Source organism: Hyperoodon ampullatus, assembly GCF_949752795.1.
Source record: "Hyperoodon ampullatus genome assembly, chromosome: 11".
In the NCBI taxonomy this organism is placed as follows: domain Eukaryota; kingdom Metazoa; phylum Chordata; class Mammalia; order Artiodactyla; family Ziphiidae; genus Hyperoodon; species Hyperoodon ampullatus.
The window spans coordinates 40,165,632-40,181,693 of NC_136924.1; the positions used below are offsets into that span (position 1 = coordinate 40,165,632).

The 16,062-nt window shown below is 55.1% G+C and overlaps 1 protein-coding gene across 2 annotated transcripts in view; it reads right to left on the reverse strand.

Moving 5' to 3' along the window:
- Positions 1-15,825, reverse strand: part of SHISAL1 (shisa like 1) — a gene marked incomplete at both ends in the record, with an annotated part of 36,564 nt that extends 20,739 nt beyond the window's left edge. Inside the window, 3 exons of one of the 2 annotated variants that reach the window (XM_079715334.1) lie at positions 762-1,079; positions 11,941-12,154; positions 15,762-15,825. In XM_079715334.1, coding sequence (XP_079571460.1) covers positions 762-1,079; positions 11,941-12,154; positions 15,762-15,825 — 596 coding nt within the window. Of the gene's footprint in view, positions 1-757; positions 1,080-11,940; positions 12,155-15,761 lie in introns of those variants that run through there. The other variant, XM_079715333.1, reaches the window with a different exon arrangement.
- Between the last annotated feature and the right edge of the window lie 237 nt (positions 15,826-16,062).

The window sequence follows — 16,062 nt, forward strand, 5'->3', positions numbered from 1 at the left end:
TGGTGCTGACCAGCCACACAGTGGGTTCCTGCTCCAAAATGCACAGACCCCTCCTCTCTCCCTCCAGCTCTGCACCGCCCAGGGACCCCCCCAGGTTAGGTTATTCTCTGCCTCCCACCAGACTGGAGATGGATAGACATGAGAGTGGCAGTCTGTCCATTTCCAGGAAATCATGAACTCGCCCCTGGGGCAGGGTAACCAGGCTCTGCTGGGGTAGCCACCCTATAAGGCCAGCCGAGATTCCACCTCCCTGGCCGGCTTCCTTCCCTTCCCCTGAGCCATCACTGAGAAGCCTGCCTGCATCGCCCTCAGATGCCTTTCTGTGACTCAACATATATGCACGATGGAGTCCAGTAATAAATATGCTTATTTTCAAATTTCATGCCAAAAGAAGCTTCTCCCTCAGCCCCTGACAGATCGACTTGCTTCCTTTGACCAGACTGTGAAAACTTGGGAAGCCATCCAATTTCCCTTTTTGCCTTGGCAGCTAGGAAACTCACAACTCCACATCATGCTCAGTGGCAACAGCTCTCACACCAGAATCTAAGCAAAATAAACTTGCAAGCTTTGTTTCTAAGCTCTGTTTCAACCTTTCATTTCGACTTTTCTGTCCAGGCACAAGTTGTTACCATGAGCCACTTCACATCTTTCTTGGCAAATAAGATAAGCAAATTATCCCGTAATTGACAAGCCAAACACAGCAGCAATAATGATCTGGTATTTTCCAAGCTCGTCAGAGACAAGAGATCGCAGCCACTCACCAGGCAGACGAACCCTGGAAGCTCATCAGCGGTGGGCTGTGGCTGTCTCTCTGCAGCGTGTGTACGGCCTGGGGGGCTTGCGGCAGGGGACCCGGGGGAAGCTGGGACTGCAGGGCCGGCTGCCCTGGCCGGGGTGCCCGGGCAGGTTTCCCCCACCGCTTGGGGTCCTGTTTCATCCACCGTCCATGGATGCCCCACCGTGCCAGGTAAACCTTGCAAATGTCGTAGTTCATTGCCGAGTAATACAAAAGATCCAGGACCAGCAGCATCAACACGAAGAAGCCATAGATCCACACTCCCAACAAGGCAGTGTAGTTGCTGCAGGAAAAGAGAGAGAGGCTGAGAGAGGCGGGGACAGCAACCCCACCGGGGCTGGAGTTAATCAGGGGGGTTGATTAGAAAACGTGGCACGGAGGCTACTTCGGGGTCTCAGAGAGGAAGGTGAACCCCTCTGGGGGGCAGGGGATCTAAGCTCCTTCTTCTCATGCCCACTCCCCACTTTCCTCTCCCCAACCCGCCCTGTTCACCCCCTCCCAGATGCCTGCAATCCACTGCCCTCCGCCTGTCCCTCGAGCATCCCCTCGAAGGCCCCAAGTCCTCGGGCCGGGAGCCCAGGGGCCTCACCCTGTTAGGCCCTCTGGAAGAAATTTCCCGCTGGGCACCTGGGGCTCTTGTGTTGTGGTGGCGCTTACTTTCACCTTCCTGCCCCCCCGACATGGGCGCTACGCCCGAACCTGCCAGCTGTCTCCCGCGGGTACCTCCCTCTTGCCCACCCTCCTGGCATTGGCTTATGCTGCTCCAGCCACCTAGGAGGCTCTCTTGCATCCCTCATCATCCCCTACCCTCCCCATCTTTCTGGACCCAGGGCAAATGCAGGAAGTCTGTCGTCTGAGGACAAACCAACCCAAGTTGCTGCCCCTCGGCATCCACACTGGGCCACTTCACACCCCCAAGTTCTGCGTGGGTCTCAGCCAGGGCGTCTCCCACCTGGGGCCGGCTCCCTTCCAGCCTGCGCCATCGCGCTCCCTCCCTCGGAAGCCCAGGAGTCAGAGCATCAGCTCAGCTGCCCTCCCCGCACCCCACGAGCCAGACACTGGTGCGTCTGCTCCACCAGCCACATGCCTTTCACAACCACCCTCAGGCCACTCCCCAACAGCGTTCTCCACCAGGCACCCCCAGACTGCACGGCTGGGGGTCTCAGGGCCCCCTGACATGGGTTCTTTTATTCCTTCACCCAGCATTTCCACGCTGAGGGCCAGTCTGCCCTCCAGAAGCAGAGATGATGGGGTTGGTTTTGAGCTGCAAATGCCCCTTAGTGAAGGGAAGCTGGCTGCCCCCTGAGGAGCTCACTGGGACACTGGGCCTTTGCACAGGCTGCGCCTTCTGCCCAGCCACAGCTTTCTGTCCCCCCACCCCCTTCCTTCCTCCCCAGCCTGACTCCCACTGCCTCTTGGAAACTGCTGGGCCCTTCCTCTGGCCTGAGTGCCCCTCAAACCCTCCCCCCACCACCCGGGGCCATGCTGGCAGGGGCCGGGTATATCCTCCCACCCAGGCCAGGGTCTGCATCTCTCCCGGGTGCCCGGGGAGGGCCATTTCCTGGCCTCACCACTGCAGCTAGGCCAGCGGAGCTCCACGCGGTGCTCGCCCGGGACTGTGGCTGTTTAAGGGACCGATTTATTAGTCACTCAAATGCCCCCTCCACCGGCTCCCTGCTGCGGCCATCTGTTCAGGTGGGTGTGAGCTGGCGGGTGGCAAAGACGAGGCAAAGCCAGGGTCCAGCCTCGCTGTCCCCTGGGGGGGACCCGCTCTGGTTCTCAGCAGACAGGCTCCTCGGTGTCCTGGGTCCCCTCAAGAGGTCCCTCTGGATGCTGTCTGAAGCTGGGGAGCACGGGTCTGGAGCCAGGAGGCCCTGGCTCTGTTTCTCCTTGGCCTCACTTTGCTGTGTGGCCTGGGAGGATGCCGTGTGTCTCTGGGTCTGGAGGAGATGATGTGAAGCCCCTCCTGGTCTTGGTTTCCAGACTCTGGATCTTCCCAGCTGGGTTCACCTCTGCTCAGCCTTGGCCTCTGCAGTGAGATGGGCGCCGCTCCCCTCTGGGTCCTCCAGCCCCCTACCAGGGCTGGGCCTAGGCTGGGTGGGGAGGCTGACTTTTGCCCACACGTGCCCTCTGCCTGGAACACCTTCCTTCCCCACACTGGCTGGGGGCTCTTCGAGGGGAGGTTCTGTGTGTCCCGCGAGCAGGCACGCACTGGCAAGTGCTTAGGACTTAGTAGTATCTGCTTGAGGAATGAGTAACCCAACAATTCCCCATCACGGTACCTTGGATCCCTCTGCGGCTTCATCTCCAGCCACCACCTCCATGAGGCCCAGGGCCATCCCAGGGGCTTGTTCATGCTAAGGTGTGAATGACTGCCAGGCCCACCCCACCCCCTCCCCCAGCCCCCTGAGCTGCCTCATTTCAAGGGGAAGCTAGCTTCACTTGGAGATATCCAGGTGTGAATGCCTGCCAGGGAACAGAGGCCAGCAGCCCTGTCTGGCATGCCGAGGCAGGAGTCCATGTGGACAGGGGAGGAGGGCCTGGCTTCGGCCCCTGGCACCCCTGCTTTCCCCAGCACCCCCTCTCCAACCTCCTCTGTTGCCCCCACAGAGTTGCTCTAAGCATCAGGCTTTTCCTTGGTGGTTCCCATGGCGGCAGCTGCGGGCGCTGAGGGAGCCAGTGGGGAGGGAGAGGCAGGGGCAGCTGTTGGCAGATGCTGCCACACTGGGAGAGGGAGTCCACGACGCCAGCTGGGGGTGGGAGCTGGACACGGCTGGGCCTAAACCATCAGGACTAAGAAATAATAACAGCAACCAAAGCAGCAGCCGGTGGGCATTGTTCTAAACGCTTTACACATCTTAGCTCCTCCGACGACACTCAAAACACACAAGCAAGGAAGCATTACTGCTATCATCCCCATCCCAGAGATGGAAACTGAGGAGGCTCAGAGGAATTCAGAGACTGTCTAAGAGCTCACAGCCATTAAGTGGCAGAGCCAGGATTTGAACCCAGCGATCCAGCTCCACAGCACACATTCCTAACCGTTGCACAATACCGCCTAAGGCAGGCGCCACCCATGTTTTCTGGGCACCACCTCCAGGCTTTTGCCTATGCTGCTCCCCTGCTTGGAACTTGCTCCCTACCTCCTATGCAGGCAGCTGGCCCCAGCCCCATGCCTGAGCGCAGCTATCACCTCCTCCAGGAAGCCTTCCCTGACGTCCTGTGTTAAGTCCAATCACTCCCCTGGGCTCCCAAAGCCACCGGGCTTCCCAGAACACATTGTGTTGTCTTTGCTGTCTTGTAGGACTGTCTGTACCTCGGGATCAGAGCTCCTTGGGGCCAGGGTCAGAGTTCAATGCTCGGCCTGGGGCTGCTTTCAATGTTCCTTAAGCTAATATATATTGAGTGCTTATAGCAAGCTGGTGTCAGTGGCAGCCTTGACAGGAATAACTTCTTCACTAGACTTTACCTTCTCTATGCATATTCTCTAGTAGTTAATGGTGATACTAGCAATCACAGCGTGCCCGTGCCTTGTGTTTCCGAATCTTTGCAACAATACTGTGAGTTAGGAACCAGTATCCCTAATTTACAGATGAGGAAACGGGGCCCAGAGAGGCAAAGTCAGCAGCCAGAGGCTACACAGCTGGGGAGTGGCCGCACTGGGGTTTACACGCAGGTCTATCTGACCTCAGAGTGTGCTGATTTTGGGGAATCCCAAGGTCAAGTCTAAGATAGATGTCCAGGCAGGAATTCCCCACATCTGCTTGGCCCACTTGTCCTGGCTCATCCTCTACCAGGAATTGTGGACAGGTCCCAACCTCCCCAGCAATAGCATCCTGCATCTCAGTGTGTCATCATCATGGTGTGCATGGGCACCGCTGAGCCTGCAGGCCTCTGCAGCCAGCTTGCTCTAACTGGCATGGGGTTTGCGGAGTGGTAGCACCCGCCATGATCTCACCGCCATGATCTCACCACACCCTGCCCCCCCAGCTCAGAGAAGGGAGGGGCACACCCGCAGGACTCCCTCTGCCCTGCAAGGGAGGCCACCCTGGAGGTGGCAGCCGGCTGGGAAGCCTGGGCCATGGATGCCATCCCCAGGCAGTTCCCTGCCTTCCAGGGCCTGCCCTCTCCATGGTTGCCTGGTTGGAAGCATTCTGGTTTTTTTAAATCTAATTTAAAAATGTGATCTGGAAATTAATTTCATCCAGATGCAGGGGTCTTTGTTGAGTGTGTGTGTGGGTGTTTTATAAAGGGCAGAAGAGAAAATAGAGGCTGTTTTATGGGACAAGATGTGAAGCCAGCCAAAGCCACAGATAGCAATTTTTCAGTATCTTTTGGAAGATTTAATGATTCAGATTCTTTTGCTGCTTCCCAAGCAGTAAAAAAAAAAACCTTCTCTGATGGAGGAATGTCACTGAATACCTCCCGGGGACAGGAGCAGGTATGTCAGCCGGCAGAGGCCAGATGGAGGTCCCATCGCCACCCACGGGCAGTCCCAGTTGAGGACGGAGGACAGAGTCCCTGAGGCCATCGTGTCAGAAAAGGAACATCAGCTGCAGAGCTCACAGCTGGGCCCAGGCCAGCTGGGAGATGGTTCATGGCCCCTCAGCTGACTTCACCTAAAATAACTGAACCCGCTCACAGGGGGGCCTGGCAGTCAGTGTGACAAGTTGATAATCCTGGTGACTAAATTCTGGGCCCAAGAGATTAGGCCTGTGTGGACTCAAATCCCAGCTCGGCAAAATTCTTTCTCCATGATCTGGGGAAAACGAGCTTTACTTTCCTCATCTGTAAAATGGGGATAACAATACGCCCTACTTGGTGGTGCAACTGTGAGGCTTAATGAGATAACACGGGCCTGAAGGAGAAAGGACCCAGTGAGTGCTGGCTCCTGTGATTAAGGCACAGAGGGAATGCTCAATAGATCTAGGCCCAGAGAGGCAAAGTGACTTGCCCAAGGTCACACAGCAGGATTGAGGTTGTCCAGTGCTGTGGAGGCGCATGGGCTCGGGGCTAATGAAATAGCGTCCACTAATACCAAAATATTCACTGTTCTCCCTGCAGGCCTGCTTATAGGGCCCGGCCCTGCTGGTAACAGCCTTGGCCAAGTGACGTGCTTTGGCCAAAAAAACGTCAGCAGAAGTATCAGGCTGGTTCTGAGTGGAAACTTAGGAGTTACCTTGTAATTTCACCATCGCTCTTTTCCCTCTGCTATGGGGACATCCTGCTCTGGATGAGGATTGCTTGATCAGCTCGGGTCACAGATGCTCCCTGCCCAGAGCCCCAGGTGACCCAAGAAAGGCATGGAGTGTGAGTCAAAAATAAGCCTTTGTGGGGCTTCCCTGGTGGTGCAGTGGTTGAGAGTCCGCCTGCCGATGCAGGGGACACGGGTTCATGCCCCGGTTCGGGAAGATCCCACATGCCGCGGAGCAGCTGGGCCCGTGAGCCATGGCCGCTGAGCCTGCACGTCCGGAGCCCGTGCTCCGCAATGGGAGAGGCCACAACAGTGAGAGGCCCACGTACCCAAAAAAAAAAGCTTCTGTGTCTCGACTCCCAGGGACTCTGGGGCTCCTCCTTATCTCAGCCTAACTGAGCCCAGATGACCCAAACACCGGTCCCAAACCCTGCTGTGCCACTTGTGTGCTGTATGACTACAGGAAAGTTCTCACCTTCTCTGAGCCTCAGCCCTGGTGTAGTGAGGCCAGCGGGACCTTCTTCATAAATACCTCTACTCGGATTAAAGGAGTCAGGGCAAGTAAGGCCCCTTGCCTTCCACTAAATGCTTGCAAACGTTCATATATGTCCCTTCCCCTGGCCTGGGGGGGTGTATTCAGATTAGGAAACCTCGTGGATTCTAGAACCTCTTCAGTATCACAAGGCTGACAGTGTGTAGGTATGTTTTATGCCTAAAAGGGCTTGATAGGGCTGAGCAACTGACAAGAACATCCAGAAACTTCCGACCCAACTCAGGAGCTGGATTCAGAGCTTGAAGCATGTTTGACGGTGATGTAAGACCTGCAGGACAGGGCCCAGGTAGAGGAGACCCAGGGTACTGGGATTCTCAGGTCCTCAGGCCTGGCCAACCGCCACATATCATCTCTCGGTGTGGCTGGAGCACCTCTGGGTTCTGGGAAAGGAAAGCTACTTGAGGAAAGAGGTTTCAGTGCAGCCGAGGGAAGAACGACAACCCATCACTTCCCACTTTGAGGCCTTGAAGACCCTTCTGTTTTCTGAGAATTCCTGTCCCAGGCTCCCACCCCTGGCAGCCCATCTGCCTGGTGAAGGAACACTCACGCACTGCACAAGACTCTAGTCCATACCACCTCTGCCAGAGGGATGTCCCCTGCCCCCAGAGAGAGCTGACCGCTGACCCCATATACCGCGTCCCACCCTGTGCCCTGGATAGATGCTGCCATTGCTTGCTCAGGGCCCTGGGTGGTCACTGCTGCTGGCGTCCCAGCCGGAACCTGGCATGGGAGGGTGTGCAGTACACTCCTGAACACCAGGGACTCTGCCCAAGTGGCTAGAAGTGGCATCTCACTGTGGTGGCAGGCTTGGCGAGGTTGCTCCCCTAGCTCTGTCCACCTTTCTGCCAGGCAGCCAGAACCAAAACAGACCATTCTGTTCCTCCAGAGAAACACAAATAAATAAGTCATCAGAAGCACTCTCCATTTCCCTGCCACCAGCCCCGCCTCCCAGCTGATTCACTGGCAGGGCAGGCGAATGTCAGGCAGCCCTTGCTGTTGACAGGCCCCATGCATCTTCATAAAGCCCCAGCGGGGGTCACAGCTGCGCTGGTCCATCTAGATGGGCTGCCAGTGGGAGCTAACCTTCTGGGATATCGGAACACCTGGCCTCTTGGCTGAGGTCTGGCACATTCCCCAGCATCAGACAAGTCCTGGCTTTCTAGATGCCCCTGGGGGTGGCAGAGCCCACTGGCCGGAACAAGGGCCCTGGTGTCCCTTGGCCTTGACTGTGGCTGGAACAGGTGACTTCACCTGCCTGGGCCCAGCCCCTTCATCCTTCCTCTCAGAGTAGCTGTGAGGACTAATGAGACAACAAAGGCATCCTGCCCAGAAGGGTCAGAGCTGCAAAGGGCAGGACGGTCCCAGAGGTGGACTTTACCTGGCTCCCCTCACACAGCCGGAGCACTCAGGACCTCTTGGCCAGGCAGGCCTGTCCCAACCCATTCACTAACCTATCCTCCCACACCCAGTGGCCCATCCTCCAGTTGTCCCCTCTCTGCCACAAGCTCTGGCTGGACGCAAGGCCCTGGCCCAGCTCCCTGGGCTCAGGCCTTCCCCCCAAGATGCCCAGCCCAGGCAGCTAAGCAGGGGCCTCCAGGGCTTCTTATCTGAGCTCTGGATTGGCTGTCTCCTGGGTGACCCCAGCCTCTCCTCTGCACAGGGCTCTGGTCTTGCCCAGGTCATCCTCATGACTTCTGCAGTGTCCTAGGTCCTTGTACCACGCACCATCCGTGAGCACAAGCCCAGCTTAAAGCTCTCGGGGCCCCTCACCACCCTCAAGAGGAAGCCCAAGCCCCTCCCGCTCTGCCCCCTGGTCCACGAGGCCCCACCCCATCCCGCCAGCCCCCGCTGCCTCGCTCCATGGTTCCCCTGGCATTTCACACTCAGGCTGCAGGGAACTGTGTCTGGAAACGCTCATTCCTCTGGACTGTGTGGCTCCTACCTTCTTCAACACTTTCGGATACAGGACACCAAGCACCACGCCTCCCTCGTGAAGCCCAGGAGAGCAGAACAGCCAGGGTGAGGAACTCAGCCCAGCTCTCCTGGGCCTCCGTCCACATCTGTGGGAAAGGAGATGGCGGGAAGCTCGGTGGAGAATAATGAGGAGGGACCCCTCCAGAGCAGTGCCCTCAACCGGGAAAGTCCCTCACCCCACGCTTGGCAGCGTCAGGACACACGGTTGGTTGTCACAGACAGTCAGTGGGGAGGGGGTGCGCTCAGCATCTAGTGGATGGTGGCCAGGGTCTCACAATGCACAGAGCAGCCTCCAGAAAGGAGGATGAGGCCCCAGGTGTCCACCGGGCCGTGGTGGGGGTCCCTGCTCTAGGCCCTCCATCGGTGGAAGTCCCAGATTTATTAAAGCAGCTCTGGACCCAGGCTGGCTCTCAGCTCCACCCCGACTGGCTGCCTCAGTCGGGCAAGTTATCAATCTCTCCACGCCTCACCTTCCTGTGTGTAAAGGGGGCCAAGAGTGGGCTGCTAAGTGGCTTTAGAGGGTTGAGCACAGAGCCGGCTCCATGCTGCTAGCTCCAGAAATGCTTGCTGAGGTGCCAGAATAAAAGCCAAGCTAAACTTCCTCAATGCGTCCATGCCTCCCCAGGGAAGGGCTCTGTTTTGTGGTCCAACTCTTCATTATCTGCAGCCAGGACCCACTGTGCCTAAATGATGGAGAATTCCGTGTGAATCCTGTGTAAATGTGCAGATCACAGAAACCTGTGGGCTTCAAAACGAGGATCCCAGACACCAGTCGCCAGAGCCTTGGAGAAGTCTGGCCGTCTTGCCAAGCCTCTGTCTTCTGTCTGGCTTTCAGCTGGCAATGACAGCACTTCAGGGTCCTAACCCCAGTCCTGGCACCGCCCTCCTCCCTCAGGGAATTAGTCTTTGGTCTTATAAAAGGCTTGGGTCAAGTTCCAGGCTTGATTCCAGTCCTCGTGACAGAAAAGGCTTGCTGAACTACTTCACACAGAATTATTCTGAGGTCTGAGCAGATGGCAAGATATTCAGGGGAAGTACCCGTGCATTTGAGGAAGGAAGGCTGGGGAGCTGGCCTTGGTGGGAGGAGGAGAGATTCAGACGATAGTCAAGGGATTTGCATCTCCTGCCTGATCAAAGGGAAGAGGCAACTTCCCCCAAGTGAGCATGGCATGCTGGCAAAACATCCAAGCCCCAATATCAGACAGAGAGATGGAGGCTCAGACCCCTACCCCACCACTCCCAGCGGTGTCACTAATCTCTTCAACAGTCACTCAGCAAACAGTGCTTCCAAGCAGATTTTTCCTTACCATGAAAAAAATACATCTACTCCAAGAGTCAGCTTCAGGCTTACTGGGAAAATATCTGAAGTATCCCCATTAAAGTCAGGAAGAAGACAAGATTGCCTGACAATTTTAAAGATGCTTTTAGAGGTACTAGCCAACACGATTGGACAAGAAAAAGAAGTGAGGCACAAAAATTGGAAAGAAGATGAGATGATCATTGTTTGCAAATGGCATAATCGGACACCTAAGAGAATCAGCTGAAAAAAGTATTACAAAGATAAGAAATTTCAGTAAGGTGGCTGAGTAAAAAAATACGTATTTAGAAATCATTAGGTTTTATCATTTAAACAACAGTTGGTTAGAACAGTGGTCCCCGACCTTTTTGGCACCAGGGACCGGTTTCGTGGAAGACAATTTTTCCATGGACTGGGTGGGGGGATAGTTCAGGCAGTAATGTGAGTGATGGGGAGCAGCAGATGAAGCTCCGCTCGCTCACCCGCTGCTCACCTCCTGCTGTGTGGCCCCGTTCCTAACAGCCTGTGGACCGGTACTGATCTGTGGCCTGGGGGTTGGGGACCCCTGGATTAGAAGATATAGTAGAAGAAAAACCCCATTATAAAATAGCAGCTTGAAAAGAAATAAATATGAATAAACACAAAAGATACGTGCAATATCTATATGAAGAAAACTCCAAAACATTATAAAAGAAAATGTGAACAAATGGAAAGACACATTGTATTCTTGGATAGGAATATTCAACGTCATGAAAAGTCCGTTCTCCTTGAGTTAATCTATGAATTTAACACAATCTCAGTAAAAAATACTAACTGATATATATATATTTTTTTTTTTTTGGCAGGGAGACTACAAAAGCCAATTCTAAAGTTCGTATGACAAAAGACCTGGGGGAATAGACTAAGAAGACATTAAAACACATCAAAAGCAACAGTAGTTAACACAATGAGGTACTAGCAAATGTATAAATAGACCAATGAAAGCCATCACAATCTACCCAGATACTCAAATTTAGTATACTGTAGTATACAATAAGTTTGCATTTCGCATCAGTGAGGAAAAGATGGACAATTCAATGATTGCTGTTAGGATAACTGTCTACCCATTTGGGAAAAAATAAATGTGGATTCCTACTTTACATCCAAGTAAACTACTTACATCCAAATTTTTAAAAAATCTTACATCCAAATAAATTCTTGACAGATCAAAGATTTGAAGGCAAAAAATTAAAACATAAAAGACGTAAAAGACAACACGAGGGGATTTTTAACAATCTCAGAGTAGTGAAAGACTTTCTCTGTATGATACAAACCCTACCAGACATAAAAGAAAAAAAATGGGTACAATTTGATTACATAACAATTAAAAATTAAGCATGAGGAAAAAAGCATCACAAATTCAAAGACACACTGAGGAAATATTTGCAATGCATCCTATTTCCTTCATATGTAAAGAGTTCCTGTGAATAAATAAGAAAAGGGCCAAAAATTCAATAGGAAATGGCAGAGGACATAAACAGTTAGCTCACAGTAAAAGAAATACAAGTGACTCTCAAACATGTGAAATATCCTCAGTTTCACTCATAGTAAGAGAAATCAGTGGATGCTATTTCGATCCTACGTGCCTTTACTTAGCATATTCTCACTGCTTTTCTACCAGCAAACTCCTCCTCTTTCTTTACACTCATATCCCCTCCATCAGGGCCCTGGTCTCATGTGTTTTAATCACCTTAGGGAAAGGGGCTGCATGGGATTAATCACTGGGTCAGGAGTGTCAACCAATATGCGTTGAACAAATAATGAATGAAAAAGGAACTCAGGCCCCGTGGATTCCAGGCCCAAAGCACCTTTCATGTCTGAAAGTCTTCCACATCCTTGACCTCATTCAACTACCGCAGCAGCCCTGAGAGGCAGCCCTGCTCATTTCTCAGATAAGAAGGCTGAAGTCCAGAGGGCAGAACAGGTCAGAAAACCTGTCACCTGAAGACTTTCTCAGACTCCTTCCAGGTCCACCCATCCTTGCACTGGTTGCCCAACAGCTGGCCTGGGGGCTGGGGTGCTTTGGCGGCACCCAGACTTGACTGGGGCCCAAGGCAGTGGGGCTGTGGCCCCAGTACAGTACTTACTTGTGCATGTAGCCCTCGGAGCCGGTTGTGAGGTTTGCCTGCATCACCGCCTGGAACTCTGTCTCATTGCAGCAGTATTTGAAAACCGTGTTGTTATGGTGACAGCAGAGGATGAAGGTTTTGTTGTCCGATAGCCGGGGGCAGTGGAAGCCGAAGTGATAGCGGCCTTTGTGGTCCGTGTATGGCTCACAGACACGGTAATGCGCGGACAAGACTGGAAAAGACAGTCACCAGGCTTGCCGGTGTCCCTCCTCAGGCCCGGCTGGCCCGAGACCCCCACCAGTCCATGAGGACCATGGGCAGAGCCTGGTTGGCCTATTCTAGGGTTTTGCCCACCTCTTCCTTTGCCAGGAAGGCTTTGTGGTCCAGTGTGAGCCTCCCCTCTGCCAGGAAGACTGCTCTGGCTCCTGTCACCACCCAGGCCCCCCTCGGCTACCATCCTGCTTATACTGTGCTGCCCAGACTGGGAGCTTCTTGCAGGCAGGGCTGATCTTAAGCCTCACATGGATCCCCTCCAAGGGCTCTGCACACAGCTGGCACTCAATTAGGAAACAACACTAACTGAGCACTTACTATGTGCTTCGCAGGCTCTATCAGATTTAATCCACTTGGCCATCCTAGCAGGCAGGTCTGGGATCCCACTTTACAGAGGGAGGAACCCGAGGCTCAGAGGTGTACAGTGACCTACCTGAGCCGGTTAGAGGTGGTGGAGCAGGAATCCAACCCAGGCCTGCCTGGATCCAAGGTCCAGGAGCCTCTGCACTCCTCCATCACTGTGCGGACTGATGGTGGACTCACCAACAAGTCCAGGCTGGCCTGGGTGGTGAGTGGCATGGGTGCAAGAACCAGGTCCCACTTGTAGAGAAAGCGGTGTCCCCTCATATCTTGGTTTCTACTAAACTGATGCCCTACACCGGGAAGTCCCCAAGGGCCTGCCTTGGTGGCCCAGCTCATGGCGACAAAGCTGCCCTGGCCTTGGACCCTCATTCTCCTGGCTCAAGGCCAGAGGCCCCTATTCAGCCACCGATGATGCTGAAAACCCAGGACAGTATTTACTAGTTGTGCTGCTGATGATAAAGAGGAGTGAAAGCCTGAACAAATATAACAATGGAAAAAAACTTGGAGCCCGCTGTCTGCAGCTTAATTAGTATCTTCATAAAAGGGACTGCTGTATCTAATTTGTATCACTCAAAAGGGGCTTCCTAGGCTGAATACATTTCTCCAACCACCAAGGCTCTGGTTCTGCAGAAGCGCCTCAGTTAATTGAGACCTCTGTCTCTGCTGAGAGGTTATTAGACTCCAGCCTACACAGCTCCCAGTGCCAGGGGCTGCTGAGGGGATCCCAGCTGGGCTGCGCTGGCCGGTGGGTGGGTAGGCCTCATGTGCTGGAACGCCGAGGCTGGCTTGGGTGCTTTTGTGAAATCCTGGGCCCCTTCCCCAAAGTACAGCACCCTCTTTCGTGGGGACAGGCAGGATCACTGCGGGAAAAGGGTCTCAGCCTTTCAGGAGTCAGGGGAGAGTCAGCCTCGACCCTGGGAAACAGAAGACCATTTTATGGATGCAGTGGTCACTAAGGAAGCCCCAGGTGGATGCACCATCTCATTTGATCTCATGTATTCCCATTGTACAGAGGAGAAAACTAAGGTTGAGAGCACCAGTCTCAAAGTGTGGTCCCTGACCTGCTGCGTCTGCATCCCCAGGGGACTTGTCACGGATGCAGTTTCTCAAGCCCCTCAGCAGACGTTCTGAATCAGAAACTCTGGGGGTGGGGGGCGCAGTCTGAGTCTTAGAAAGCCCTGCAGGGGATGCCGATAGACTTGGTTTGGGACCCACTGGCCTGGAGGAACGACGTGCCAGAGGCTAAAGGTGAGAGGCAGCGGCAGGAAGTGAATGCCAGCCACTGTCCAGCCCCCATCCAGATTGATGAGAAAGCCCTGCCGGTGGCGGTGGGGGGGTGGTGTTAGCTCACACTCGCTTGCAGGAGGCTCGGTTTGTCAGCAACACCCAGTGGCTGGTCAAGAAGGCAAGTTGGGGCCCTGAGGCCACAGGACCCAGGGAGGGAAGGAGCAGAGTGGTGGAGGGGGCCTTTGAGCTGGACTTCAGAGGAGCCAGATGTGCAGAGATGGAAGTGGGGAGGGAGGCCCAGCCAGGGAAGGGATAAGGAGAAGTCCCCAGTGGCTCACCCTGGCCACCCCTGGACAGCCGGCACCACCTGCTTCGACCATGTGCGAAGACAAGGAGGCCACTGCTGCTTCTTGAGGAAGAATGTGCCGGAGCCCAAGGAGTCCTGGCCCGGAGCCAGGACAGCTGGTGTGAATCCTGGAGCACACAGGATCACCTGGGTCATCACAGCCTCTCTGTGCCTCCTTGCCCTCAAGGATGGAAGACCAGTGGTCTCCCGGGGGCTGGGGGCTCCGAGAAGCATTTGTGAACAGCAAAGCGTAGGGCCCACTTAGAGCAGGGAGGGTGTCAGCGAAAGAGTGGACGATAAAGGGCAGCCTCCAGGCACAAGTGCATCGTGGCTCTGGGGCTGTGCCTGGGGCCCGAGGGCAGAGGGATGGTCGTTAGGAGGCCAGCGTGTCCTGAGTCACCAGGAAAACAGGCCCACGCAGAGAGGGAACACCGAGGGGAGAGCCACTCTCTTGGGTCCCGGGGTCTGGAGTCCAAGATAGGACCCCGATCACCCCCTCCACATACACACACACACCTGCGAGGCTCAGGGTCCGCGTGGCCATCATTTAACAGCCAGGTGACTGTGTCCACTGACCCTGTGGCCTCAGGCAGGTCTCTTTCCTGGTCTGAGCCTCAGTTTCCTCATTTGTAAATGGGTGAAGAGCTCCTCTCTCCAAGGGGACAAGATGATCTACTGCATGAGAAAGCAGTGGGGAAGGAGTTCTGTGCACAGTGGCCCCCAGACCCATGACCTTGGCCTGGTTTTTTCTCTGCCATCCCAGGGCCCTCCATGGCACCCTTCTGAACCACGACCCCCAGCAAAGGGGTAAGGGGCCCAAAGGTGCAGGCTGGTGTCCACAGCCCTGCCAGAGCGAGAGGGCACGAGGGCGTACGTGCACACACGCACGAGAAAGAGACACAGAGACAAGGACAGAGGAGGAGAGAGACAGAGACAGAAGGAGACAGAGACACAGAGATACAGAGAGGGAGACAGAGGGAGAGACACAGAGAGAAGGCACCTTGCTGAGACCAGGGCTTGCGCTGGGCCAGCCCTGCTGGCGGGAGGTAAGGTGCCTTCTCCAGTCGGCCAGCTTCACTTTGGAGCAGCCAAAGGACTTGGTTCATGTTCATCTTTGTGAACAGGAGCGTGAAAGCCCCACTGCTGGGATCAGGGGGCCCGCCTATGGGACTGGTCGGGTGCGGGGAGATGGGGCCCCGGCACCACTCTGTCTGGGTTGGAATCCAGCCCCTACACTAGCTGTGTTGTCTCTGGCTGTCAGTTCCCTCTCCAAGCCTCAGTTTCCTCCTCTGTACAATGGGATGACTACGACACCGCCTGACTTTGACTTGCTGGGGTCAGGAGAGAATTCACTGCATGTAAGGGCTTCGCCCAGGACTTACCGGCAGCCACCGTTAACCCCACAGTGTCCTCAAGAATCTTCCAGCTGAGCTCCCCGAGGCAGGCACGTGGGGCACAGCACACAGTAGGTTCTCACCAAACATCACCAAACATGAGCCCCTCACGAGGCTGATGCCACTAGGGCAGGCAGCCCCATCAGCAGCCAGAAGCCTGGCTGAGCTGTAGCACTGACACCAGGAAGGGACCACCTCCCCCTCCCGCCTCCTGCCGAGCAACACGGAGGTTCTACCTGCGGAAATCAGCAAAGAGAGGACGGCGAGCACGTTCGAGGGCTGCTGGCCACAACTGGTCATCGTTCGGCTTTTGCATCGATTCGTCGAGCGCTGCCTGTCGAACGAGAGCCGGGAGAGGCCGGGTGTGGGCTGTTTTGTCTGCGGTGCAGACACTGGCTTTGCTGCCCATGGCAGGGCTGGACGGGCCCGGGCTGGGAAGCAAGTCTGCCGGGAGCAGGGGCCGGGCCGTGGATGATGGAAACGCCGCCATCCAATTTCCTTTCCGGAATGAATGACCTTCCCCCACCAGTCAGCTGT